The sequence below is a fragment of the Mchenga conophoros genome, linkage group LG6, assembly GCF_057382185.1.
Source record: "Mchenga conophoros isolate Kocher_MC1m ecotype Shallow Benthic linkage group LG6, M_conophoros_male_GT1.1, whole genome shotgun sequence".
Classification (NCBI taxonomy): Eukaryota; Metazoa; Chordata; class Actinopteri; order Cichliformes; family Cichlidae; genus Mchenga; species Mchenga conophoros.
This window is the reverse complement of record NC_140531.1, coordinates 4386051-4413408: the sequence shown is the minus strand read 5'-3', so window position 1 is coordinate 4413408 and position 27358 is coordinate 4386051. Positions and strand designations below refer to the sequence as shown.

General features: G+C 39.1%; 1 protein-coding gene across 1 annotated transcript; it reads left to right on the top strand.

Annotated features, from left to right (window-relative positions):
- The first annotated feature begins 1666 nt into the window (after positions 1 to 1666).
- LOC146571892 (protocadherin Fat 4) lies at positions 1667 to 27358 on the top strand. The gene is made up of 30 exons (XM_085275892.1): positions 1667 to 1815; positions 5562 to 5633; positions 6434 to 6597; positions 7085 to 7132; positions 7237 to 7326; positions 7496 to 7582; positions 7907 to 8014; positions 8098 to 8211; positions 8756 to 8849; positions 8940 to 9058; positions 9290 to 9463; positions 9588 to 9716; positions 9919 to 10074; positions 10349 to 10529; positions 11017 to 11150; positions 11305 to 12252; positions 12435 to 12560; positions 13066 to 13317; positions 14709 to 14807; positions 14983 to 15155; positions 18356 to 18507; positions 21280 to 21587; positions 23657 to 23767; positions 24499 to 24690; positions 24915 to 25012; positions 25094 to 25255; positions 25546 to 25734; positions 26480 to 26557; positions 26641 to 26677; positions 26796 to 27358. Exons 1-30 carry the CDS (start codon positions 1686 to 1688, stop codon positions 26874 to 26876), a joined length of 4806 nt encoding a protein of 1601 aa, XP_085132018.1. The 5' UTR covers positions 1667 to 1685; the 3' UTR covers positions 26877 to 27358.

Here is a 27358-nt window from a genome sequence, read left to right as displayed (position 1 = left end):
TATTACATATTCATGACATTTAATTCATCATGGATACTGGTAGTTTCTAATTTTAATGTTTTCTTTCTTTTCTTTGTTTTTTTTTTGTCTTTCTCTATTGATTATTATTATTGTGCAATTTCTTGTCCTATCATCTCAGCGCCGAGCAGTATTTGTTCGGCGATGGGGTTTTCTATGCTGAAAAAATTAAAATAAAATATTGAAAAAAACAAAAAAAATCAGAATTGAGAAAGTCATCTCTTTCCTATTTCACCCTGATCAAACACATAGATCTTTTAATTTAATGGTTTCAATACGTCATAAAAATTCAGCCATTATAACTTTAAATGCAGAAAAAGCATTTGATAAAGTAAATTTGTCATTCCTGTCCTTGATATTAAATACATTTAAATTGGAGATTCATTCATAAACTCGTTTAAACTATTTTATACATGACATTCTTGACCTCAAAGAACTTCATCTTACAAGGAGGTACAAGGCAGGGATGTTCACTTTCTCTGTCCTTGTTTTCCATTTTCATTGAACCTGCAATTCATCAAAACTCTACCATAAAAGGAATTAATTTAACAGAACATGAAATTTTGTTTATACGCTGATGATGTTCTCCTATATCCCATATCCCTCAAGGATATGGTTCTTGAGCTCAACTCACGCGGAAGGGCAAGGGCTGTACTAAAACTTTGATGCTTTACGATGTTTTCGCTGATGTCAGCCTGTAATTGCTTCAGCTCAAGCTGTTATTGGTATCTACCATCACATAAAATTTGAAAATGATATCTTGAAAACTGTAGACCCTAGAATGCTATCAAACAGACAGACAAACAGAACCAAACACAAACTCACTCACTTCAGGGGATGGATTACATAAAGAGTACACAAGTCACAGGTGAACAGAATCAAACTAACAAGATAGGGATTGTGAGGGAGTAAAACTAAATATAAGGCACAAGAGATAACAGAGTACCAAAATAAAACAGGAAGTAACAAAACAGAAAAATACACGCTGAGTAACTAAAACTTGAAAACAGACTACAAGAAACAGAGGTAGGTAAAATCAATTGAAAATCCAAGGTGTCATGTAGACCCAGGACCATGACACAAGGACTTAAATATTACCTACAATGAAAGTAAAAAGCAAACCTGAAATACAAAACTCAAAGAACCATAAACTTTACAGAAATTAAAACAACAGGTCAACAATCCAGGACGGTGACAAAAGCAGAAACTCATAATTAGTTAATGTATGTAAAATAAAATACACCTGCCCAGTGAATACACTTGTCTAATATTTGTGTTTTAAGCAATTCCGTTTCAACCATGTTAAGTTTGAAAAAGAAATGTTTAAATGGACCTTTTAATATGACTTACTTTTATTGCATTATTTAGTGTCATTATATGTTAATTAATGCCATGTTAAACTGATTTTGATCACAACACAGTTCACCAAACACCAAACATTTCTCTCAACTCCTTCTCATATAAGTTGAATCTAGTTTGGCTGTATAACAACAAAGGAAGTAAAATGTTATTCCTTTGCACTGTTGATAAGGAGAAATGAAACTCGTACTTTGGCCTGATCCACTATCAATAAAACCTATAACCCTTTACAACCTGCCATAAAATAATATTACTGGGGACAAAAGAGGGCGAGGTAAACAGCAGGTTCCTCTTAACACCTGTTGTTCATGTGTTCAATTCAGTGTCGGTTTTCAGGTTTGGGGAAGAACAACTGTGCCGACATGGACACGTTGAATAAGATTTGTGTGGTCCTCATTCTATCCATTTTTGTTTGTGTCATCACTGGAAGTCCAATAGGTAAGTGCAGCCTGAATAAATGGAAAGAATGTTATTTTGTACCATAAACAGCTGGAAAAATGATGATGATTGTTTTCAGTCTATGCTGAATATCTTATTTTTACTATATACATATATTACATTATACTGATAATGGAATCATTAATCGGTTTTTCCAATAGTTACAAAAATCAAACAGAAATACATGGTATTTGTGTAGTTATAGATGATAAATTCTGACAATGGGATACCTGGATTAATAGTAAACATTTTGAGCTATCATTAAGTCCTGCAGGGTATCAGGCTATGCAGTGAGTAATCCATAGGTGACACCTTTTTCTACCCCATACTAAATGTACCATAAAGCTTTTTATTTCTGCTTAGACTATAGCAATGTCAAATTGTGCTGATAATGCTTGATTTCAAACTCATTTCACATTTCAGTATTTGTGTTTCAAAGTCCAGTTTAGACAAGATTGTGTTGTAGTGTGTGAGAGAAAAGCTACATTGATCATTTTAATGCCGATAAAAAAAAAATCTAGACTATTTTTAACTCTCACTGGTGCCTCAGTTCTTGTTTGTTTGTGGGAACTGAAGTAGCATTTGGATCCAATATAACTAACAACATTAAGCTTAATTTAGCAGTAAGGATCGATTCTAATTAAGTGCTTTTATTTTTCATATGTATATTTTGTTATTAATAGTATTTGTTTTTTGTTGGATTGTTTGTTTGTTTCTTTTATGTTTGTTGTCTAAAACCATGAACGTGATATTAGGACCGGAGTAGGCTACTAACAGATTTTGCAGTTTTGTGTTGGAGTAAATTATTCACAGATTTTTCCCTGTCAGTGTGTCTTGTTTGTGTCATGGAAGTTTGTTTAATAAAACACAAGCACTTGATGAGTGTCTTTGAAATGGGTTTAATTACAAGCTGCAGCTTCCCCCAGGAGGCCCCCTTCCTCTTCAAGGGTGAGACAGGGGTCTCGAACTCCAGGCCTAGAGGGCCTGCAGGTTTTAGATAGCACCCTGGATCAACACACCTGAATCAAATGATTAGTTCATTGCCAGGCCTCTGGAGAACTTCAAGACATGTTGAGGGGGTAATTTAGCCATTTGAATCAGCTGTGTTGGATCAACACACATCTAAAACCTTGAGGCCTGGAGTTCGAAACCCCTGGTCTAATGTCTCTAATGTCTAATGGTGCCTGGGTGTGCTAGTCTACCTCTAACTATTACAATACTACAATACTTAACTGTGTGGAATAAAGTATAAATCAGATATATGATCCTATCCTTCATTTAAAACTAATACCTATATATTATTGTCAGAACATGTGATCAATCCCCTAAGGTAAAATACAGTGGGGCAAAAAAGTATTTAGTCAGCCACCGATTGTGCAAGTTCCCCCACCTAAAATGATGACACAGGTCAGTAATTTGCACCAGAGGTACACTTCAACTGTGAGAGACAGAATGGCTCCTATCCCAGCTGTCTTAGGGTGAGATGCAGTGTACAAACACCCTGGACAGGTCACCAGGGCTAATCACAAACAGATAATTGGCACTCACATTCATCTATCTACTGGCCTATCCCCACTGAAATCAATCAAATCTGACAAAATTTTCCACCTGCTCTATTCCAAATCAACTACTTTTTGGTTAAATAACTTTATCATAGCTAATAAAATCACGCAAAATATTATGTTCATACTATTAAAATTACAGTTACATGCCCTCAAATTATATCAAATTATATAGTTATTTTATAATATTTGTTAAATATTAAATGTGAGATTTTTTTATTTACTGAAGGAACTAAAAACCTTTATAATGATGATTAAACCTCATACAGCACGTACAAAGGGTGGGGTTTGTACGTTAAACCTTGGCCCTTTGCTGATATCAGGAGCAATGTGCCCTGTTCTAATAGTCATGATGTCATGGAAATAGAAATTTCCACTTGGTCATCATGAGTGTATGAATTTTAATTGGTAACATAAAGTCACTATACATGGGAATATAATGGAAATATAATGTGAAGAGTCAATTGACAAACTAAATCATTATGGAGTTCTACAGTTGGTGTTTTCACAAACATGTCTCCCACAAGCGAACTTGTGGCACATATCCTAAACAGCCATAGCAAAAGCTTTTGTGATTGAAATGGAGGAATGATTAAACACCTTGTGATACAGCTAGTGATGTGTCAGTCGTGAACGAAACAGCTCTTAGTAGTGATGGGTCGTTCGCGAACGAAATGGCTCTTAGAGCCGGCTCTTTGACGTGAACGACGCGAGCCGGCTCCTTATCGCGAGCAGTCACGTGTTTTGTTTTTTTTTTCTTTCTCTCAGCCTCTCTCTCGCACTTTTTTTCCCGCTTCACTCTGCACGCGAGCCTTGTGCTTTACGCTGGGCAGAGGGGGGAGGGGCGGTAGTTACACTCACAGTAGCACAGAGAGAGAAAGAGAGCAGGGACAACAACGTCACATTAGAAAGGTATAGTAATCATCCACAACTATTTTCGGTTGCAGATGATAAAGGATTCGGAAAGTGCGGATTCATGCGGGCCCATATGACAGAGAATGTGCATCTTCTTTTTGTTTTCATATTATAATTTATATTTAATTGTGTTGTGTTTTGCAGTGTTTTGTGTTGTTTTCACTTTAAATTTGTAAAAGGAAACAGCTGAAAATTTAAATAGTTAAAAGTTGAAATGTGAATAGTTGATTTTTGTATTATATGATTTATTTATTACATTTTATGTGGAGTGAATAAATAAAAGTATATTTACGGTGGCCCCTACAGACAAAGCACATACAAACTCCAAAACACGTACAAACTCCAAAACACGTACAAAACACAACAGAAGTGCTCCAGGATGGTAAGGGCAGTGTTGAGCTTTTGTTACCTAGTGGCTACACAAGCCAGGAAGTACCAACGACCAGATTTGGTGTGTGGTAGTAACAGGTAAATGAACTTTTTTTTTTTTATTTAAATATATATGAGTGCTTGTGTATAAATACACAAACAATGCGCATATGCTTTCAATTGTGTAATTTAAGTGATCTAGGTAGCTCTGTTTTGAAGTTCAGTTAATGCTAGAAATGTGTTTGGGAGGTTCTTTGTCTCTAGGGGCCACCGCATATATTTATATATAAACATATATAAATTAAAACATGTTTTTTTTACATTAGTAATTCCTTTTGTGCATAATTTTATATTGTTGTTAATAATAAATTAATTAAAGCAACAAAACAACCTGAAGAGCCGGTTGGGAGCCGAAAGAGCCGGTTCTCTAAAAAGAGCCGGAAATTGCATCACTACAACCAAAAGTGTTCATATCAAAAGGAAGACAGAGTAAGTGCAGTAAATCCAAGGAGCCAAACCAAACTGAAAATCAGGAGGGTGTCAGGCAAAGAAAATACAACCATTGTCCATATCTGAAATATTACTGCAGCAGCACCGGTGGTGCCTTTTAAAACAATGCATGGTACCTTGTAAGAGATTAGAAGTTAACACCATCAGAGAGAAGAAAGTGTTAAATAACAATATTGGCAAATCATTTTAGCACAGAAGGAACCACAGATAAAAGAAAAGCCTGGTATCAGAATGTAAACAAAGCAAAACAAAACAAACAAAATGGAAAAGAAATCTCAGTGAAATGGACATGCCCAGTTACATCTGCATATCAGCTGTTAGAAATAGTGTTTTTATGTAATATCGATAATCTGTTCACTCGGTGCTAATTCATCGGTTTTGTTTCTGAAGGTTCTTCAACCATAAATTGTGAAGCGGTGACTCCTTCTAAAAATATAGGTGAAGTCAATGAAGGATATTCAGGTAAAGTGTCTTCTTTCATCTTTACTTTATAATTTTTTAATAACAAAATAATCAAACATAGTATATTCCTGTGCCAACAATCATTTAGTCTGGTATGAAATGAATAAATGCGTGATGGTAGTAATACAAGTGTCAAGGATGCACTGTGTGGCAGGCTGGGTGAGGACCCAAAAAAGGAGTGAAATGAGGGAGGCAGTTTTATTCCTGTATCAAAAATATTAAAACATGTACAAGTACAAGTATTATTAACCAAAAACGCAAAAACTAGAAACAAAGAACTAAACCTAAGAAACTGCAAAACTAAGACTGGACCAGAGAACTAGGGAGGTAACGATAGGATGAGAAACAGGAGGGAAACACAGCTGGAACAGATCTAACACGATGAGAGAGGTAGGAAGCAAAACAAAAAACAATAACACAGGACACGAGACTGTCCAAGTAAAACAGGAAACAGGAGACACACTATAAGACACAGACTGAGTGAACATAGGGGACAGAGGAAGTGAGAGACACGACTGGGAAACAGATGAATAAACACGGAGACAGAACTTAAATTCACAAGAGACATGGCAGACTCCCTCAGGGGAGGCAAGGAAACAGAACCAGGAAGTATACTGAAGAATATAACATTAACCGGAAAGCACACACACTGCGTCACACACCCAGGATTGTGACAGGAAGACTATGGCATGAAAGAAACAAGAAATACAATGTTTTTTTTCTCCTGGTCTGGAAAACTATCCATACTTACACATTTAGTGTTTATCTTGTATTCTTCATAATTCTCCATGATGCTGCAGGGGATGTGGAGAGGATCGATGGTATCGTGCCAGGAACCAGTGTGAAGTTAGTGGACTATGTCTTTCTTCCCCACCTTGAGTTTCTGGAGCTGAGTTTCACACCTGGGGACAGCTTTGCAGTTGTTCACACCAAGAAACCTCTAGATGCAGATGCTCCGATGTCTGTAAGTTTGGGCAAACCTATTTCCCAGAAATTCCATATGTATTATAAATACAGCTTATTTTAAACATCAAAAGAAAAGGAAACATTTTCAGTAACTGCCAAATTAAAGATCTGCAAGCATACTCCTATTGATTGCAATACAGTATCTTCCCATTGCAGCTGAAGACCAATATACTAAACCCTTTAAAAACTTAATGGGAGCCTTTTGTAATAAAATGCCAAAAACATATGTAAAAAAAAAAATATGTAAATCAGTGCACTAAATAACCACAGCAGCATATAGTCTTACACATCAAAACATCCAAGTGAAATTCTGCTGCACACACAATGGGCAACACTTAAGAAATTCTACAATTATGCAACATTTTATTATAATCAGCTGCAGTTTTTATTAGATTTCATTATCTTTTTTTTTTTTTATGCTGTTCGGTTTAGTTTAAACATAAATGACTCATTTGAAGGTAATCCACTGTGTTCCTGTCTTACAGAGTCCTACCACCCTGTATTATTCTGTCATGTGTGATGGTAATATTAAGGTGGGTGATATTCTGTGGTTGCAAAGTTTCAATATTTATGCATTACAAATATACATTACAAATGAAATATGTCAAATTATTTTATTTCATTTTTTATTTTACAGTACAATAACACTCGGACACTGAAAATCATAGATCTCAATGACAACGCTCCGATATTTGAAAAGAAACTGTACTCCAAAGATGTCTCTGAGGTTAGCCACTAAAATCTGTTAAAAAATGGAATGTAGACCAGTTGCATGATACATTTCTATAAATGTGAGAATCACACCTGTACTTAAGAGGAAAATTAAGAAGGATAGGATGGAACTACAAAACGTGTTTTTCTCTGGCTGTATATGATTTAACTTTTTCTTCTTTCAGACACTTAATCTGAATGCTGAGGTTATTCGAGTGACAGCTGTGGATGCAGACGCCACCTCACAAAACAACAGAGTGACATATTCCATTGTAAACACATTTAAAATTTCTTGAAAAGCTAGTGAGAGTATGTGTTTCTTAAGTAACGTGCAGTTCTATTTACTTGTCACTTCAGTGTTAGCTGAGAATAAAGCTCTTCACTAATTTTTGTGTTTCTTTTTTTGTGCATTTTTCTATGTAAAAAAGAAACATTTTTAATGCAAATGTTAGTGAAAATTATATAAATAATTAAGCTTTCACATAAGGTAATTCATACTGGTCGTCGGTAACGTGTCTGTATTTAATCTGTCATTATAAAAAGTAACAATAACAACATGGTGATGATGTTTTGGGCTTTTGTTGCTTTTTCATAAGACACCAGCCACAGAAGACTTTGAAGTTACTGACTCAGGGGCCTTTATGTTGAAAAGACGTTTGAACTACAACGCAGTCCAAAACTACCACTTTACTGTAACGGCCAAGGTGAGTTAAAATTATTTCGAGCAACTGAACTACTTCAATCAAGAACATCTATATGATTATAGTCTTACTATCCTTCGCTGCAGGATAACGGAGGATTGAATGACACAGCCTCGGTGGTGATTAATGTAGAGGACTTTGATAACTTGAATCCCTATTTCAGCCACAGTCTGTACCAGGCCTTTATTTCAGAGAACCAAGTAAGTCTCAAAATTTTAATTCTGTACACGTAGTGTTTTAATCACAGTCTTTAAATATTAATTCTGGAAATTTTGTTTTTTCCAATATGTTTTATGTTCCTTCTGAATTTCATGTCTACAAGACATGGGGGTTTTTTTTACAAACAGATTTGATTTGATTTTATAGCCATGTTTACATGATGAACACAGTGCAGTAGTAAATGCAAATAAAACTATACAAAGACAAAAAAAACAAACATGAACAAGATTCAGAAATGCTGATGCTTTCTGAGAGGATAAACTCAGCCAAAACCAGCCAGAAGTCCAGAATTTTCTTCTTCTTTTTTTCTTCTTTTTCCTTAAATTTTCAAAACATCTAGACTAACATCACAAATCAGATTTCATTTACATATCTTCACTTTTTAAATTAAACATGTCAAAATCTGTTAGTTATTTGGGGCCCATCCTAGCTGTTATAGAGTAAAACGCAAGCAACGCTCTGGAAACGTCACTGCGGCAGCTTTGAAATACAGAATGTAACTCTCGTGTGTGTTGTGTACTTCAGCTTGGATTATTCCATACCATTCAACCAGAGACAATAAAGGCACAAGATGGAGATATTGGGATCAACATGACTTTAACTTATACCATCAGTGCTGGTAAATGCTTAAAAAAATGTGTTCAGTTTTTTGTTTTACTAATACGACATTAAACCTGTGAAAACCTCTAAATTATTTATGTTTGTTTAGTTTCTCCAGACAAATATCAAAGAAACTTCAACATTGACCCCTCCAGTGGAGTTTTGTCTGTGATTGCTGCCTTCGATAGAGAGGAAATGAACAGCAGCATGATCTCTATCAGCATCAAGGTACTGACATTTTAATCTATGCATTCATTAAGAGTAAAAAGGTCTGTTGTGTCAAAATGGTTCAGTCTTAGCTGAAGGCTCATCAAAATTTAACACACTTTTTTTTAAACACACAATTTTCACTTGTGTTACATATAGAATTTGCACAAAAGTTAAGAACGTGGCCCATATGAACAAATACTGCTATTCGTTATCTAAATCTAAATATCGCTCTGCTTTAATACTCTTCAGGCAGCCCAAACAGACGACAGTATGAAGACAACTGAGACAGTAGTGTCTGTCACTGTAGAGGATGTTAATGATAATGCTCCAGGGTTTGATGAACCCAGCTACTCTGTGACACTTGTGGAAAACTCGCCTGTTGATGCTGTTCTGTTCAAAGCTCCTGTCACTGATCTCGACCAGGTAGTCTACAGTTACAATACACATATGATTTCGAGATATATTCTGTCAGTTGATGCTGTTAATAATATATAAAAACTGCATGTATATTTTCATTCACTCTCTTCATTTTCATATTCACTCCTAGGGAGGGTTTGTGGGAACCATGAGGATCATCCCAGAGTCTGCTCCTTTCTCTATCAGCTCTGATGGGACAGTCAGAGTGAAAAACTCTACAGCTCTCGACCGAGAGACCACTGAAACAATCACATTTCAGGTCATTTAGATTTAAGATAAAACAACTGTCAGTATATACTGGGTCTTAATTCATGTTTAAAAAAAACTTGAAAACTCATTTTGAGCCATTCAGTTTTAAACAGATTAAAATAATTGAAACGTGGGAGAAAAACTGTGTTTTTCAAAGAGTAAAGTTTGTCCCAACTTTCATCTCAACTTTGTTCTTCGTACTAATTTTAAAGGTAGAAGCAAGAGAGCAACATGAACCCAACAATGTTGCAACAGCACAAGTTACTGTGACTCTTCTGGATGAAAACGACAACATTCCTAAATTCACCAGCGGCGTGTATGAGGGAAAAGTGTTTGCAAATCAAACAGAGGGATTGTTGCTGGTCCAGGTTAGTGAGTTCTTCTCAATAAGACATATAACTGCATGTGTATTTTTTTAATCACTTCAATTTACTCTTTTGCTTGCATTGCATTCAATCATACCAACTCAGAAAAATATTTTTTACAACTAAAAAAGATAATCACTTTCTCATGGCATTACTAAATCATATTTTATGCATATCATCCAAAGATATTGTTTTTTGTTTTTGCTGTTATCATCTTGTGTTTTGTTTTTTAATTTCCGTGACATTTAAACTGTGATTTGTATTATGTGACTCCAAGGTTAGGGCAGAAGATCCAGATGTCGATGCAAATGGGCAGATTAAATACTCTATTGACTTTGGGAACAGTAAAGGATACTTCACAATCGATGAAAACACCGGAGAAATTACACTAGCTAAAACCATTCCCCTGCAGGAAAACCAGATTTTGGAGTTCCCTCTCTATGTAACAGCAAAAGATGGTAGATTTTTTTATTATTATTCTTATTATTGTTGTTGTTAATATTGTTGAGGTTGTTGTGGTTGCGGACATGGCTTGCCAGAATAGGTTATTCAATTTCAGAATCACTTATTCTGACATTCACTAAATCATAACTTACACACTGTGATTATTTGGCATGTATGCAGCACAACTGCAGCATATGTGCACAACTTCACCGCCTGCTTTCTTAGTTGCTATGCCTAAGTGTAATGTCATAGCAATCAATCCACTTTAGCATCATAACATTGTTACCTTGCATGTGCCAAGGTTTTTAATCTCATATGACTAATTCATATTTTTCACAGAACTTCATTGCTTTCAACAAGGCATTTTACAGTCAGTTCTGTCACCTGAGTAACTTTAAGATGGAAGTAACTACTGTTACATAATCTTAAAGTAGACCAGCTGACCTCTTAATGCCTGCCATCATTAAAGTAGCATAATATTCTTCTTCATCTGTCCTCTAGGTGGCGTCATACCTCGCTCCTCCTCAGCACAAGTGAATATTTTTGCTCCTGGTGATTCAAAACCTCAGTTTTTACAAAAACTTTACCATTTTACCATAGAGGAGGAGCAGGAGCCAGGAGTTGCAGTTCTTAAGGTATGTTTCCCAGTGAATTTGTGTGCAAACCAGTGTTTTTATCATCCAAATGTTCCTGTGTCAAATGCCAAGTTACATTTAGCTACTCACTGTTGTTGCTATAGTTAACTTTAAATGTCATAGTAGGATTTTGTCAATTCTGTATTTCTTTCAGGTTCACTTCCTTGCAGTACCTCCAGCTATTCCAGAGTTTTTAGTTACAACAGAAGGTGACAAATTCGAAATCTCCAACAGTGGTGAATTCACCACCAAGGTTAAGCTTGACCATGACGAAGGCCCTCAAAACTACTCAGTAGAAATTACCATCACTGACGGAACAACCAGTGACAGCGCCGTGGTTGAGGTCCAAGTCACTGACATCAATGACAACAGTCCAGTTTTTGCCTCCAGCTCAGTCACCAAATCTGTTCTGGAGGATGCAGAGGTAGGATTCAATGTTACTGCAGTTCCAGCTACAGACAAAGACAGTGGCTTCAACAAGGAGATCAGATATTCACTGAGAGGAGGAGAAGGGAGCTTTTCTATTGATCCTGTGTCTGGGATGGTCAGTTTGGCCGGCGCACTTGACAGGGAGACCAAGGCAGAATACAGCCTGCTGGTGGTGGCTGAAGATCAGGGTCGTCCAGCCAGGTCAGCCACAGCCACTCTGACGGTACAAGTATCTGACATCAACGATAACGCACCAAAGTTCTCAGTGGCTGAGTATCAGGTTGAAATCTTAGAAACAGAGTCAGTGGGTGCAAGCTTGCTCACCTTATCAGCTCTAGATCCTGATGAAAGTGTAAATGGAATAGTTACGTACAGCATTTTCCAGCAAAGCCCTTCATCAGACCCTGCTGTTTTTGATTTGGAGTCATCCACTGGGATCCTGCGACTGGCCCAGCCTCTGGACTACAGTGAGGCAAATATGTATACCCTAAAGGTTCAGGCCACTGATGGGGGAACACCCTCTTTAAATGGGAATGGCTCAGTGGTGGTGAAGATAAAGGACGTGAATAATAACCCACCTGAGTTCAGTAAGGAAATCAATCACATACTCATCTATGAGAACCTGCCCGGTGGTGCATCCATCCTGGTGCTGGAAGTTACTGACAAGGATGAGGTGAGTTACATGACCGGGTCCAGCTATGATAAGTTTTGGTTCTTATTTGGTCTACTGTGCAAAAAGACCAAAGTGTTTTTCCACAGTTGTACTGATATATCAGTATATGCACCTGATTTGTTCTTAATAATTACCTTTGGTTATGAAGACGTCTTATTTAACATAACTACCTTCCTTTTTAGGGTGGCTTCTCCAATGGCTACTTCCTTTACAACAATGACACTTTTGAGATCAATAAGCAGGGAGTCGTCTCACTGAGAAGAGATGTAGCCTTGGACAGAGAGACAAAAGACAGCTATTTGTTACAGGTAAATATACAACATATGTATGGATACTGAAAATTGTGATATTATATTGTCTTGCACTATTGTTTAAAACGTAATTAATACATGGCATTCTTAGATTGCCATGTATTAACGTATACACACATCAAATATTTTCTGTTTTTAAAACTTAAATACTTATAACCCAATGGTGAGCCACTGAACCATTTTTGAAATTATTACATTGGGAATAGAAGAACGAGAGGCACAGAATCAGTTCAGCAATAGTTTTCTCATTTTTTCATTATTCAGTCCTCTTTCCATTTTCTTTTTATGTGTAAAAATATAACTTTACTGTAGTTAATTTGTGCAATGTTAAAAAGCAAAAATAACAATAATAATAAGTTAAAGGGAACAAATACTATGTGCCCAGGCTAAATTTTATGTTTTTTGGTTAAAAAAAAGTAACTTGGTGTCTAAGAGCTAAAGTTAGTAGAATCCTGTGGGGGAGGTTTCAGTAACTTTCTGTGTTTTCTGTGTCTCTATTCAGGTTGTCGCAGTGGATCAGGTGACTGATGGTCTGAGTTCCACGGCTCAGCTGAATATCACAATCCTTGATTACAATGACAATTCTCCACAATTCCCAAGCATTCCTGACCCACTGATGATCATTGAAGGCGATTACTCAGTGGAAAGCCCAGGAGAAATTTTTACCATCACACCCACAGACGCAGACCTTGGGCTAAATGGAGAGGTCACCCTCTCCCTTATCTCCCCCCACCCAGTCTTTAGATTCAGAGAGGTGAGGCAAAAGGGAAAAAACAGCTGGGAACATTTTCCAACATGCCAGAATTCCGCTTTTTGTCTATTATAGCGACTGCTTTACCTGACATGATGTTATATATTGCCACACACATATTAATTCTGTTCATTTGTATTAGCGCAATCTGAAGTCTGAACCTTTGGCACAAAATGAGCCTTATTTAGTATGCAGTATAAGAGGACATAAACTTCTAAAAAAAGAAAGAAAAACAAATAAAGGAACGCTTAAAACACATCAGATATCCATGGATACACCTCCACAGACAGGTATGCCGTTGGCTAGCATGGCGTTATCCATGCTTCTCCATACCCTTTCTTGTTAGGCTCAGGGTGAATTTGCTTTCAGCAGGGTACAAGTGGTGGACCTGCCAATTCTATGGCAAATTCTGATCAGGCTCCACAGACAGTGCCAGACAGTGAGTACAGGGCCCATTAGATAATGTTGGGCCCTCAGTCCACCCTAATGAAGTCTGTTTCTGATTGTTTGCTCAGAGACATTCATAGCACTGGCCTGAAGGAGGTAATTTTGTAGGACTGACAGTGCTCATCCTGTTCCTCTTTGCACAAAGGAGCAGATACTAGTCCAGCTGATGGATTAAGACCTTCTATGGCCCTTTCCACTTATGTAGAGTAACTGCCTGTGACCTGGAATCTCCACCATATTACTGAGACTTTATGAGACACAGCAAACCTTCTGTCAATGACACATGTTGATGTGCCATCCTGGAGGAGTGGTAATACCTGTGCAACCTCCGTAGAGTCCAAGAATCACCTCACACTGCCATGCTACTGATACAAGCTGAATGTAAACCCAGTGAAAAAACAGTCAGAAAATATGTTGAGGGACAAAAGGTCAGTGTCCCCCACCTGTAAAACCATTCATTCATGTTTTGGGGGCTTCTCTCCTTGTTGCTCCTCTAAAGCACCTGATGATAATTCTGTTAACACCAAAGCAGCTGAAAATGATTAACAATCCCCTTTGCTACTTAACTGACCAGATCAATATCCTACTCTGATTGAAAAAGTTTTCCTTTATTTTATTTTTATTTGGTTTTATTTTAGTGTATATGACAGAAAATAAGGAAAGTCATACTCACAATAGAAATGTATAATAGGGCCTTAATTAATTAATCAATTACAGTAGTTGTGGGCTCTACAATGCACTGTATTGGGAAGCAGCAACAAAAGTTACAGTATAGACATTGTTCGCAGTGCTGCATATTTTAGGATTGGATGGAAAAATCTGTCCTAAAGAGGGGCAAAATGATTGTTTCACTATTATGTGAGTGCTCTTGGGCTGGTTGTAGTTATGTTGTAGGTATAGTATAATTATGTTGGATGTGTGTTGCAGTTTCATGTGTTGTGTTACAGGATGGGACATTGCTGGCTATTGGTCCTTTGGATCGGGAGAGCAGGGAAACATATGACCTGACTGTGACGGCTTTAGACAAAGGCAACCCTCCAAGAGAGGTAACTACAGAAAATGCTTACAGACCCTGAAACAGCCAACATTCCAAAAAAGTTCTTGTATTTTACAAAATTAGGTCTACTTTTGGTCCAGTTGAGTATTTTCACATCAGAAAGGCACTCTTAAGTTGTACTTGACAATTACTATTGTAATTGAACTTTGGACTTTGAACACCAGAACTTCACCTCGATCAGAGTGAGCCTAGCTGACCTGAACGACAACAACCCCGTTTTCAGTTCCAGCGACTACGTCAGCACCATCCTGCTGAAAGACGCAGAGGAAGGAAAGCTTTTGCTCACGCTGTCTGCTACTGACAGAGACACCGGGAACAATTCTCTCGTCACCTACAGGTCAGTTCAGATGGACAGGACGCTTTTGGAATGTGACTGCAAAGTCATTTCACCTTCTTTATGTAACAAATTGAAAGTTGGAAGGCTTTGGGAAATTTCAGGGACTCTGCAATTATGTTTTTTTGTATCACGATAATACATTACAAACTATAAATACTACGAGTGTTATTCTTTTTTGGGCTGTTTTTAAACGAACTCCTATCTTTATGATTCTGACTTTTCTGTTTGATTCTGGTTTCCTTATATCATTCTACTTCTCAACAAAAACGACTCTACAATATTAGAGAAAAAACACTCAAACAATCAGGCAATCCCTGATAAGCAAGCACCTGGTTATGGTGTAAAGAACACATTCAAGGAGGTGCAACCATCTGCTACATAGGAAGACAAGGACAAAAAATCATACTATGGGAGAGAGGAGTTAAAAGTTAATGACATGAGGTAGAATGGTAAATGGCCTGTATTTATATAGCGCTTTACTAGTCCCTAAGGACCCCAAAGCGCTTTACATATCCAGTCATCCACCCATTCACACACACAATCACACACTGATGATGGCAAGCTACATTGTAGCCACAGCCACCCTGGGGCGCACTGACAGAGGCGAGGCTGCCGAACACTGGCGCCACCGGGCCCTCTGACCACCAGTAGGCAACGGGTGAAGTGTCTTGCCCAAGGACACAACGACCGAGACTGTCCAAGCCGGGGCTCGAACCGGCAACCTTCCGATTACAAGGCGAACTCCCAACTCTTGAGCCACGATCGCCCATGTAAATGCATCGTGAGTGAAAAGAGGAGAGGAGGAATGCTCAGTGCATCATAGAAAAGTCTCCCAACATTCTAGCAACTCTGCAATGGCAGAGTTCAGGGTTACCTGATCCAGCTCTAAGTATAGGTTTAATTGTCTGTGTAGTAAAGACCTGGTACCACCAAAGTGAATGCTGTTGCGTTTTATTGAACAGGGTTTTGACGCAATTTCTCGCAGTTTCTGCTTTCCAACATTCACATTGCAGTCACTGCAATGCAGTGACTGCATCGTCACGCCAGGGCATGTTTCAAAATGGTGCTCTATGTGAGTGGAAAGACCGGGCAGGTGAGAAACACATCTCCAAAACGTTGTTGCAATGCAGCAACATCTGCTCTCTGAGCCTGTGTGAGATGGTTGTCACAATGGAGTGAGGATGGAAGCTAAATTTGGCACTTCTGGCCCCAACTTCTTTCTTTCCTTAAATCGGTTCACCAGAGATGGATTCAGCCTGTCTTTATGCTTTCAGGAGGCTCAGGTGATATGATTTGTGTGGCTTGCTTGATTTGGTCACAAATCTGACGCAGGGCTAAGAGCAATTTATCTCCCAGTGAAAACTGTCTGAGTTGTAAATGTTGTAAAGTCACTGCTGACATTCCTGGGCCTGGAACAAATTCTCCCGTGACAACCTGCGCAACACTGGCGCACATCCCCTCAGATGTCCAGCTACTAAAATTGGGCAATGATTTACTCCAGATTTTTATCATAACTCTGGAGTAAATGGAAAATAGCCTGGAAAATAAATTCCCGCCTGCTTTTAGGCACCAACAACTAGGCGTGCTCTTCCTGTGTATGAGTCTCATGACTAGGGATGGGTACCGGTGTCCGGTGCCATGATGGCACCGGTTCTGACATAAACGGTAGTAACCAGACCGAAAAGCAGCGCACATTTCGGTGCTTTATTTCGGTGCTTTTTTTTTCCTGAGCTGTGATACACTTCTAGCCAATCATTTTACGTTTCCGAGGATAGTAGGCGGGGCCAGGTACGTACGTTCTGTTAGAGCAGAGCTACAGATTAAAAATGCCCAAGGCGAAGCGGTCAAAAGTCTGGCTGTACTTCACAGCAAAATATGCAAACTCAGCAGCAACAAGTGCTTTAAGCTGATACTGTGATACTGTCAAAGGAGGTAACACCAAGAATCCGATGAAACACCTGGCGACGCATAGCGTTTTTTTTAAAAGCCGAGAAATGCGCCGTATTTGATGGCAGCAGCAGCCGTTGTTCTCTGTTGTTCGCGTGTAATTTACGCTGAGTAGGCTAACCACGTTATTACATTAATGCATGTAAGGTGAACTAGCAAACAGCGTCGTAGCTACATGCGGCTGTCTTCTTGTTTGATGGCAGATACTCCCTTCACCCTGGCCAAAAAGGCTAAAATGACCAAAGAAAAAGAGGGAAACAGCTAAACATGAGAGGTTTTTGGACAAAGTTTGTATTTTTTCCATTGTTTAAGCACTGCTTCCAGCCAAGAGTGATACCATATATGCCCCATAGCTGCAGAAAAGGCTAACATTGTTATCTTTTTACATAAAACCAGCTGAATATGAGAGGTTTTTGGACCAATTTTGTGTTCTCCATTCTTTAAGCACCGGTTTGAGCACCGTTTGAGCACCGGCACCGTTTCAAAAGTACCGATTTGGCACCGGTATCGGATAAAACCTAAACGATACCCATCCCTACTCATGACTCACTCAATATAAACTGTCACTCATTACAAAATACAGAAATTTCAGTGCTACATCAACTTTGATCACTTGCTGAAAGGCTGAGCTCAGACTGTCATCACTGCTCTTGTGGGAAATCTTTTGTGGAGCAAATCACCGGAGCCAGTGGGCTCTCACGTGAAGGCCCCACCATTTCTTCTTCCCCAGAGTTGGTGTCTGATGACTTCGAGGTAACAACTGAGCACAGCACAGGCATACATACTTCTGTATGTTTCTCCTGGGCTGGGTGAGGGTGTCAGAAGGCTGGTGGTGCACATCATCTGCGCAGCTTCCACGAGTGGACATTCTTGGCAAATGTTTCCTGGCCACCCACACGTCCAGCACTCCTGCCCTAACTGTCATGCTGCTCCCGGTGGGCAGGGCACAGCATCCATAGCCACAGCAAAACATATGTGTGCAACCAAAGTCCACAGTTGAATTAAGTAGATCCAGCATGTTCTTGTTTTCAGCTGAGGGAAGCATGTATTTTTTTTCTATAGTATTGTATAGGCGGAAGAGTCATTGTGTACGTGAATATTTTTTTGTTTGTTTGTTTGTATTTAATTTTTTTATCTATTAAAATGCATGGATTAAACATATTCCAAGATAGTTTAGTGTTGTTGTATGTTGTTGTAGCAGGAGTATTTATTAAGGTTCCTTAAATGTATTTTTTTCATTTTTGCTGTTTTAGTTTCTCTGGAGAAGGTTCGCCATACTTGGACCTAAACACCCAGACTGGGAATGTGACTTTGACCTCTAAATTTGCTGATTTAACAGAAGATACCGCACTGGTGCTGACAGCTGTGGCCACAGACCACGGCCAGCCCCCTTTGAGCACCACGGGTCAGTCTAACGGCTCTTGGCATCATTGGTTATTTGAGCTTTATTTTTTGATTTAACTGTAAACCATAACATCATAGTATGCATGCATTTTAACCTTCCCAAGTTTAGAAATAAATGCATTCCTGCTTTGTATTGGGAACAGATTGATAGGAAAGGAAAGAAGTAAAACTGAAATGTTACAGCCCTGCATGGGGAAAATGTGAGGCATAAACAATCTAGAGTTGTGTTTTTGCAGAAAATTCATCTTCAAAAACAGACTGTGAAAAAAAGGAAGTTGACATGAAGAGATAACAGTCTAACGTTACAATTTACAATTGACATTTAAAGTGACCTTGAAGTGGTTTAAAGTGACCAATGTAGCAGCTTTAAAGTTTACAGTATGAGTGAAATAAAGTGACCAACATGAGCAGGATTCCTGAGTGTAGATAAGATAAGATAAGATAACTCTTTATTGTCATTGCACAGTCATACATAGTACAGTAGTACAATGAAATTGGAAAAACTGTCCTACGTCGGCACTACATATAACACAACACGACACGATATGACACATCACAACGTAACAAACAACACAACACAGTATATTAACTTAGTATAAAAAAGAAGAATAAGTGTATGTGTATTGCACACTGTTATTATTGCACATTAATTATTATTGCACCTTGTTATAAATATAAATATTATTGTTATCGTTTTAAACATTGTTACCTCCCCCTAAAAAGTCCAGGGAGGTATCCAGTCAGGTCAGCTATTTACATTGATCAGGGCTATTGCCCTGTTGTAAAAGCTGTCCTTGAGTCTATTTGTTCGGGACCTCAGCAGCCTGAACCTCCTGCCAGACGGCAGCAGCTTAAACACCCGGTGTCCTGGGTGTGTGCAGTCCCGTAGGATGCTGCGTGCCCTCTTGAGACAGCGAGTGCTGTACAGGTCCTTCAGGGAGGGAAGAGGATGTCCAATGATTTTTTGGGCCATGTTGATGACCCTCTGGAGTGCCTTTCTGTGTGCTGTGGTGCAGCTGGAGAACCACACACCGATGCAGTATGTCAGCACACTTTCAATGGAGCAGCGGTAGAAGACGGTCAGCAGCTCCTTCTTCAGGTCCATTTTTCTGAGGATTCTCAGAAAGTGGAGACGCTGTTGGGCCTTCTTTAAGACCGCAGAGGTGTTAGAGCTCCATTGGAGGTCTGTGTCTATGTGCACACCCAGAAACTTGAAACTGGAGACCCTTTCCACGCACTCCCCGTTGATGCTGACAGGCTGCAGCTCGGACTTCCTCCTTCTGAAGTCAACTACCAGTTCTTTTGTTTTGGTGGTATTGAGGTCCAGGTTGTTGTCTGCACACCAATCTGACAGCCTCTGAACTTCAGCTCTGTATGCAGTCTCATCTCCCCCTGAGATGAGCCCCACCACAGTGGTATCATCTGCAAACTTGATGACTGTGTTGTCTGGGTGGGAACTAACACAGTCATGTGTGTACAGAGTGTACAGTAGGGGACTCAGTACACAGCCTTGTGGAGAGCCGGTGTTGAGGCTGAGGGCTGAGGAAAGATGAGGCCCCACTCTAACTCTCTGTACACGGTCTGAGAGGAAGTCTCTGATCCAGCGGCAGGTGGTGGAAGGAAGTCCAATTTCCAGCAGTTTAACTATTAGTCTGTCCGGGAGTATCGTATTGAAAGCAGAGCTAAAGTCAACAAAGAGCAGCCTGGCGTAACGGCCCTGCACTTCCAGGTGAGAGATGGTGGTGTGGAGCGTTGTAGCGATGGCATCTTCAGTTGATCTGTTAGCTCTGTATGCAAACTGGAGCGGGTCGAGTGTGGGTGGCAGGCAGGACATGATGTGACGTCGGACCAGTTTCTCAAAGCACTTCATTATAACAGTGTAGGATTGTCTATAGAGCAACATCTGTATTTACAAAGGCAGTGGTATCAAAGGCTGTTGAGGTTGTTGGGCTTGACAGAAAAGTGTAACTCTGTGTTATCTGCATAGTAATGGTAGGAGATTCCATTAAAACCATTAAGTAGGTGACCCAGTAGTCTGTCAAGGGTGGATTGGACCACCCTTGACTGCTGCCTAACACACATAGCACCTGACCCCTATGGTGCCTCGTGCTATTGGTGGAATTACAGAAGGGCAGGCCCATGACTCCTCTAAGGCTGCACCCAGCCAGGCTCCATGAGCAAAGGGGGCAAACAGACGCTCTTCCTTGAGCTCCCTTCTCAGCTAATTGTGCCTCCACTCTGGGGGTGGGGACACAATAAGCTTATCCCTGGCAGGGTAAACTGGTTCCTTGGTTAATATCTTCTCATAGGTGTCATCTGCAGTATGTAGAAATGTGTAAAAATGTTTATGAATAACTCAAACACTGGACACATTTGAAAAACGTATGTTTAGACATAATGCTATATTTTATTAGTCTTCAGTTCCAGTCACTGCTTGATCAGGATTAGGAATAAATTAATAAATAATGATTTATTGGAAGTTAACATGATTTGACTTTAAAAGCATCTTTTCACAATGTTAACCAATTCAGTTCAGTTCAGTTTTATTTCTATAGCATGGAAAATTATTCGACTCAGCTACGAATTACACAAAAAAATCGACAGAAATTTCAGTATGTACTAAGAAATCCTAAATTTTGTATGGACCGTTAAGTTTCTAAAAATTAACAAATTAATTGTTCATGTGAAGATCCTGTTCGATGCATTTAAAAAATTAGCTTCACCTGTGTGGGAGTTTAACCCATGAGCATTCTGTGCTATAATTTCCCTGCAGCTCGTGTTGTGGTGAATCTACACATTTCCAGTCTGACTGAGACTGTGGCCTTCCTGAGCTCCTCCTATAACTTCAGCCTGCCTGAGAACCAGGAAGCAGGGGTTTTGGTAGGCAAGGTCACTGCCTCCTCAGGAAGCAACCTTTACAATGTCACGTATTCGCTGAATACACACAAAGACCTGTTCTCCATAAACCTCAGTGGAGCTATCTTCACCAAAGCACAGCTCGACAAAGAACAGCAGGAATGGTACTTCTTGGAAGTGGAGGTTGTGGACACACGGAATCCACCTACATCAGCAATGACGACGGTATTGACTTTAACAAAAATGAGCTATTTCAATTCAATTCAATTTTATTTATATAGCGCCAAATCACAACATAAGTCGCCTCAAGGCGCTTCATAAAATTCACTGATTGCAGAGGAACAGAGGAAGGGAACAGAATTAGATAGAAGGTATGTCAAGATGGCACAGCAAATGTGATCTGGTGTGTCTACAACAGACTAGCATAAAGTTTTCATGAAGTGTTACTAGAGCTCCTTGGCAATCCAAGCATGACCAAATACGTGTCCTTGTATTTTAAATTTTAATTAATTAATTGTAAAGTAATCCTTTGAGTTTACTTGTAGTGTTATTAACATGAGATTAGTCTCAAAGTCAGGAAATTTATTATTACAGTAGCAGAGTGAACACAGCAGGGATAAATACATACAGCATAACCTAACTACAATAATACTATACCAAAACAATACTGTAGTACTGTATTGCAGAGTTTTGTTTTTTGTTTGGTTCTGTATATCTGTGCATATGTATATACACAGATATGATACAAAATACAGTTGATGGGAGAGAGAGAGAGAAGTCTAGCAAAAACTAAATGCTTCATAGTGCAGTGGACAGTGTTGCACATTGAGATATGTACAGACCATGTGTGTATCCTCATGTTCATTTCTGTTAGACATAGTAGACTCTGGAAAAAAAAAGGCATCCAAAATCTCTCCTGGGTACGGCAACCTGTCACTGAAGGAGCTTCTTAGTGCTGCATGAGGTGGGAGGTGTTCTCTAACAAGGATGGTAGCTTAGCTACTGTTCTCCTGTTGCTCACTGTTTCCATTGAATCAAGAGGTTATCCCAGCATAGAGCTGGCCTTCTTGATCAAACTGTTTAGTTTCTTTCTGTCCCCAGCAGAGCTACTGCTGCCCCAGCAGACTACACCATAAGAGATGGCTGATGCCACCATAGAGTCATAGGAGCTATACCTGCACTCCAAAACACCCAAGTCTCAGTAGGAGATACCAGCTGTTTCTGTAGATGGCATTTGTGTTAGTCGTTAATAACCATGTACTTATGAGTCCATGATCTCAATATCCGTTCCATGGATGGTTTCTTCTGAAAGTGGAGGATGTTTGGTGCCTGCAAAAGTCCTTGTTATACCCATGGGGGACATGGCCAACAACTGAGTCATCAGAGACTCAAAAGCAGTTAGCCGAGTTGTAGAAGTATCCGGTGCATATAGTGAAAAGAAACGGATCCAGGACTTCTGCTTGTTGGTCATCTATACTGCCGGGGAGCCCATCACCAACACAATTCTCGATCTATATGTACTGAGGCCTGTTGGTAAGGTAGTCCAGAATTCATGTGGTGAGGTGATGGTCCACATCTTTGTACTCCTGCCATGATTGTGGGTATGATAGTGTTCAAAGCAATAGGAAAAGATATACTCAGTTATGCTGATATACTCAGCTATGTACTGGAGGTCAGGGGCAGCACACAGGCAATGTAGTGGATAAGTGTGAAAGGAGTTAAGGTGGGATGGGCAGTCACTAGAATGCCAAGATGATGGTTGTGGCAGTAGTTGCTGCACTGGGAGCAGACCCGGCAGATGATGAATCTGCCTTATCTGAGTTTACTCACCGTAATCCAAACAAGCAACAGAAAATTCTGTTTCTTAAAGCCCGAGATTGAAGGTGTTTTCCCCTCCCCCTCTCCTCAGCGATCTCTTTACAACCTTCATTTCTTCCTTGATTCCTCACTTGAGCGTGGACTTGATTCTCCTTTTCTGCTTAAGGGCAGCCTTGATATTATGAGTGATCCACAGTTTATTGTTAGAGAAACAAAGTACAGTCCCGGTGGGTATGGCATTATGTACACAGATATTAAAGTAGTCCATAATGCAATTGTAAGGTCAAATACCTACAGTCATTCAAATCATGCTTTACTTATCGCCTTGTTTTTAAGCTCTAGGCAAGGTTACCTAAGCATTAAGATAGCCAAAGACTCTCATTGCCGTCTAATCATTTTACAAACTAGAGGAATGTGACATTGAAATGCTTTAAGCATTGCACAGAAATTCTCTTCAATGTTTCTTTCTGTCTCAGGTTAGAGTTCAGGTGAAGGATGTGAACGAGTCACCACAGTTTCCCCCAGAGGTTTATAGTGCCTCTGTATTCAGCATCGCCCCCTATAAAACTCCCGTCATCCAAGTGAAGGTAAACACACCCAACTTTTTCAGTTTCCATCTGTCTGGAAATAATATAATGGTTCTGCGAATGTTTGCCTCCTTTGATTTTATGTTTACATAAAAGGCATCTGCTATCATGCAATGTACTTTGAACTGAAATCCACTCAGTAATCTGTTCATGGTTAATGTGTCTGTGAGTAGCAATGAAACACACCACATCACCAGGAATCAGAGAAAAGCATTCACAGCAACACTTCCTACATCTTCCAGTATGTCAAGTGTCCTGGCTGAGTAATCACCAATGAAAACACTAAATCAGTCAGTGTGACGTGTGCACTGCCAGTAAACACAGCGACAAGAAATATCTAGTGAAGTTAAAAAGATACGTCAAAGATGAAGATTTATGCTTAAAAATGTAAAACTAAAAGCTGTTTCTCCTAAGTGGAACGAGTATTAAGCTTTTATTGTGTATTAAATGAAAATACAGCAATATTATTGGCTAACTGTGCTTAGAATATAAAAAGAACAATTTGCAAAAGAATGACAATTATTACAAATTTAAATAAATTACATTGTTAAAACTGAAGCATAAATGATTAAGCAGCATTATACTGCTGTCACTCACTGATGTGCAGCTAGTTTGGATAACTTAGTTTTAGACTTTTGGTTTAATCCAGTAGCTCACAAATTAGTATCAACTACAATCGACTACATTAGTTCATAAAGGTTTTAAGTGCTTTTTTTGCTCTCTACCTCCAGGCTTCAGATCCTGATGTTGGAGATGTGGGGCAGCTGGTCTACAGTTTGACAGCAGAAAGTCCTTATTTTGACATTAACCCATCCTCAGGTCTGGTCTATGTGATCTCAGCAACAGAACTGGCTGGACAGACAGCTAAAATGGAGGTGAAGGCCACTGATCCCCACGATCTTCATGCTACCGCTGTAGTGGAGGTGAGTGTTTAAGACCCCCCCGCTTTCCTGTCCACTCTGCTCCAACGAATAAAGGCAAAAGTCTTTATTAATAATAATTACACAAAAAAGAACTGATAGCTGATTTTCATATGCATAAATACAAAGTATTTCCTTTTAATTCATCTTCTTGTTTATTTTGTTCAATAAAACAGGTTAATAAGAAGTTAAATTCCAAGTTAAATTAATCTCTCTTCTGCCCCCAGGTGATGGTTCAGGCAAGTGCAAGCAGCTCCAACGTTGTGACCATCTCACTTAATCAGCCTGCTAACATTGTGGAGAAGAAAGTTGAAGATTTATCGACGTAAGACAGGTTTAGCTGGTGTTAAAGATTGCTTTCTATAATCCACTTCTGTTACTTCTAATAGATTTTTGTGTCTCCCAGGTCTTTGGGCAAAGTTCTGGGCTGGACTGTGAACATCGTTCAGGTGTTCAGCGCTAACGATGGATCCACTGGCACCCGAAACCTGAGAGTTTCTGTGAGGACTTTGGTCCGTTTCTTTGCTGTAGATGGAGGGGAGGTTGTTTCCTCTGAAGCAGTCATAAAGTAAGAGACTGACTTCTAATGTGTTCTACATCAGGCCCATCTGTTAGACACTCAGTATTGTTTTGCTTTGGTTTTTAGCAAACTTGCCTGAAATTCATTAGTCTGAGTAATGTTGATTTTGAGTAATTTTCCAGAGGCACCTACCATTTTGACCAGTTTGAAATCTAAACCTGGTCTCATAAAAATTAACTTCTATATTTAGATATAATCAGGGAAAGATCACCTTGGTGAACTGTGTAAAAAGGTCATGTGACAGATTTCTTTTGACCTCTTGCTGTCTGATCCACCAGGAAACTGCAGAGCCAATCAAATGCTGTGAATGCAGAGCTGTCTCAGTTGTTTGGGGAGGAGCTTCATTTTGATGTTGAGATGGTGGACCCTCAAGGGTCCACCTCCAATCAGGTGCTGGTCATTGCTCTGGGCGTCCTGTTTGGGCTGAGCACCCTGGGATTGATTCTTGCTGTTGCGTTTCTCATCAGGTGAGATTGCAGTGTTTCAACTGTTGCTACACATTTTCTTCAAATTGGTTAAATTGTTTTCTCGGCTCAAAAGCAGACAATAATTGTCCAAGTGGACAAAAAAGAAAATACTGCCGCTTCAAATTTGTAATTTAACTCATTATTTCTATACTGTTGTTTTTAAAAATGGTAAAGTTTACCAAAACAATTTGTATATCATTCAATTCAAATCAGTTTTATTCATATATTGCCAAGTCACAACAACAATCGCCCTAATGTGCTTTATATTGTAAGGTAATAACCCTACAACGTTAGAAAGAAACCCCAACATTCACACGACCTCCTATGAGCAAGCACTTGTCAACAGTGCGAAAGAAAAACGCCCTTTTAACATGCAAGCAATACCAGGCCAGACCTCAACTGGTTTGGAGTGGAGAAAAGACACACAGTGATTTAAAAAAAAAAAAGTATGAATATATAGAATAAATTAACCTTATGTTGAGGTTTTTTTAATTCTCTGCCTGGCATCAGCTGAACTATTTCAGTACTTTGTAGAGTTTGATAACTGTTTTGCGACAGCTGTTCAAACTGCAAATAGTACAAATAATTTTGAGTCTATATTGCGTCACCTTAAAGATCATATTGAAGATCCCCCCTACCCAGGGGGAAATTGCACCCAAAAGCATAGCTTCTGGGATCACTGGAATGTATTAAGCCCTCTACTGCAACTTCACAGTGGGATTGATTTATGTGTTTATCCTGACAGGTTCCATAGGAAGGGGAAACATCAGAAGAGTTCAGACAAAGAACATCTTACCAAGAACGAACAGTCTGAGAGTTCCATGTAAGATGTCTAAGAAATTAATTTTATATCACAGTTGTGTATGTCAAGCATTTTTTAAATGTTGACTTCCTGTTATATTTCAGAAATAGTTCTCGAAAACCTTCACACACCTCTGAACAGGTACATTTTACCCAAATGTAATCCAAAAACCACAGTTTGCTTCAGCTGCTGCTGATCGGTGATTTGTGTTACAGAAAAGCTCACATGAGTTTATTGATTGATGTGTTTATCCTGACAGGTTCCAGGGAAAGGGGACACATCAGATTCCAGACCTTCAAGTCCGTCGTCTGAGTCTATGACCAGCAGCCACCATTTCTGAGCTGAAAGTGTTTCTACATGACATAAGAATCAACACCATAAACCAGGGGTGTCAAACTCAAATACACAGTGGGCCAAAATTCAAAACTGGAACAAAGTCAATATTTATTGAAAAAAAAATCTTCCTCCAGATATAAGAATGAATCTTTTCTTATGGACTCAAATAAGTTTTGCTGGAAAACTGAATATGGAACAAGCAAAGCTTAATACTAAACAATATATATATTAGCTGTATAATACCAGTAGGCCAGCTCTGATAGTCATTTGGTGTGGCTTCGCGGGCCAAATGTAATTAGGCTGCGGGCCAGAGTTTGACACCTATGCCATAAACACAATAACTGAACATGTATTTAATTTTTCCACTTGTCTTGATATTTTATTTTTTAATGAATGAACATGAATGAAAATGAGAGTGAATAAAAGTTGAGAGGCACTCGGTGTATGCACAAGATGTACAGAAATAAACTACAAGAATGATTATTA

What these genes read in the sequence shown, in the direction of transcription:
- LOC146571892 (XM_085275892.1), top strand. Translation starts at nt 1,686, where the DNA reads ATGTGTTCAATTCAGTGTCGGTTTTCAGGTTTGGGGAAGAACAACTGT. An exon ending in AGTCAATGAAGGATATTCAG is followed by an intron (nt 5,634 to 6,433) that starts GTAAAGTGTCTT and finishes ATGATGCTGCAG; the next exon opens with GGGATGTGGAGAGGATCGAT. An exon ending in CTTCACACACCTCTGAACAG is followed by an intron (nt 26,678 to 26,795) that starts GTACATTTTACC and finishes TTATCCTGACAG; the next exon opens with GTTCCAGGGAAAGGGGACAC.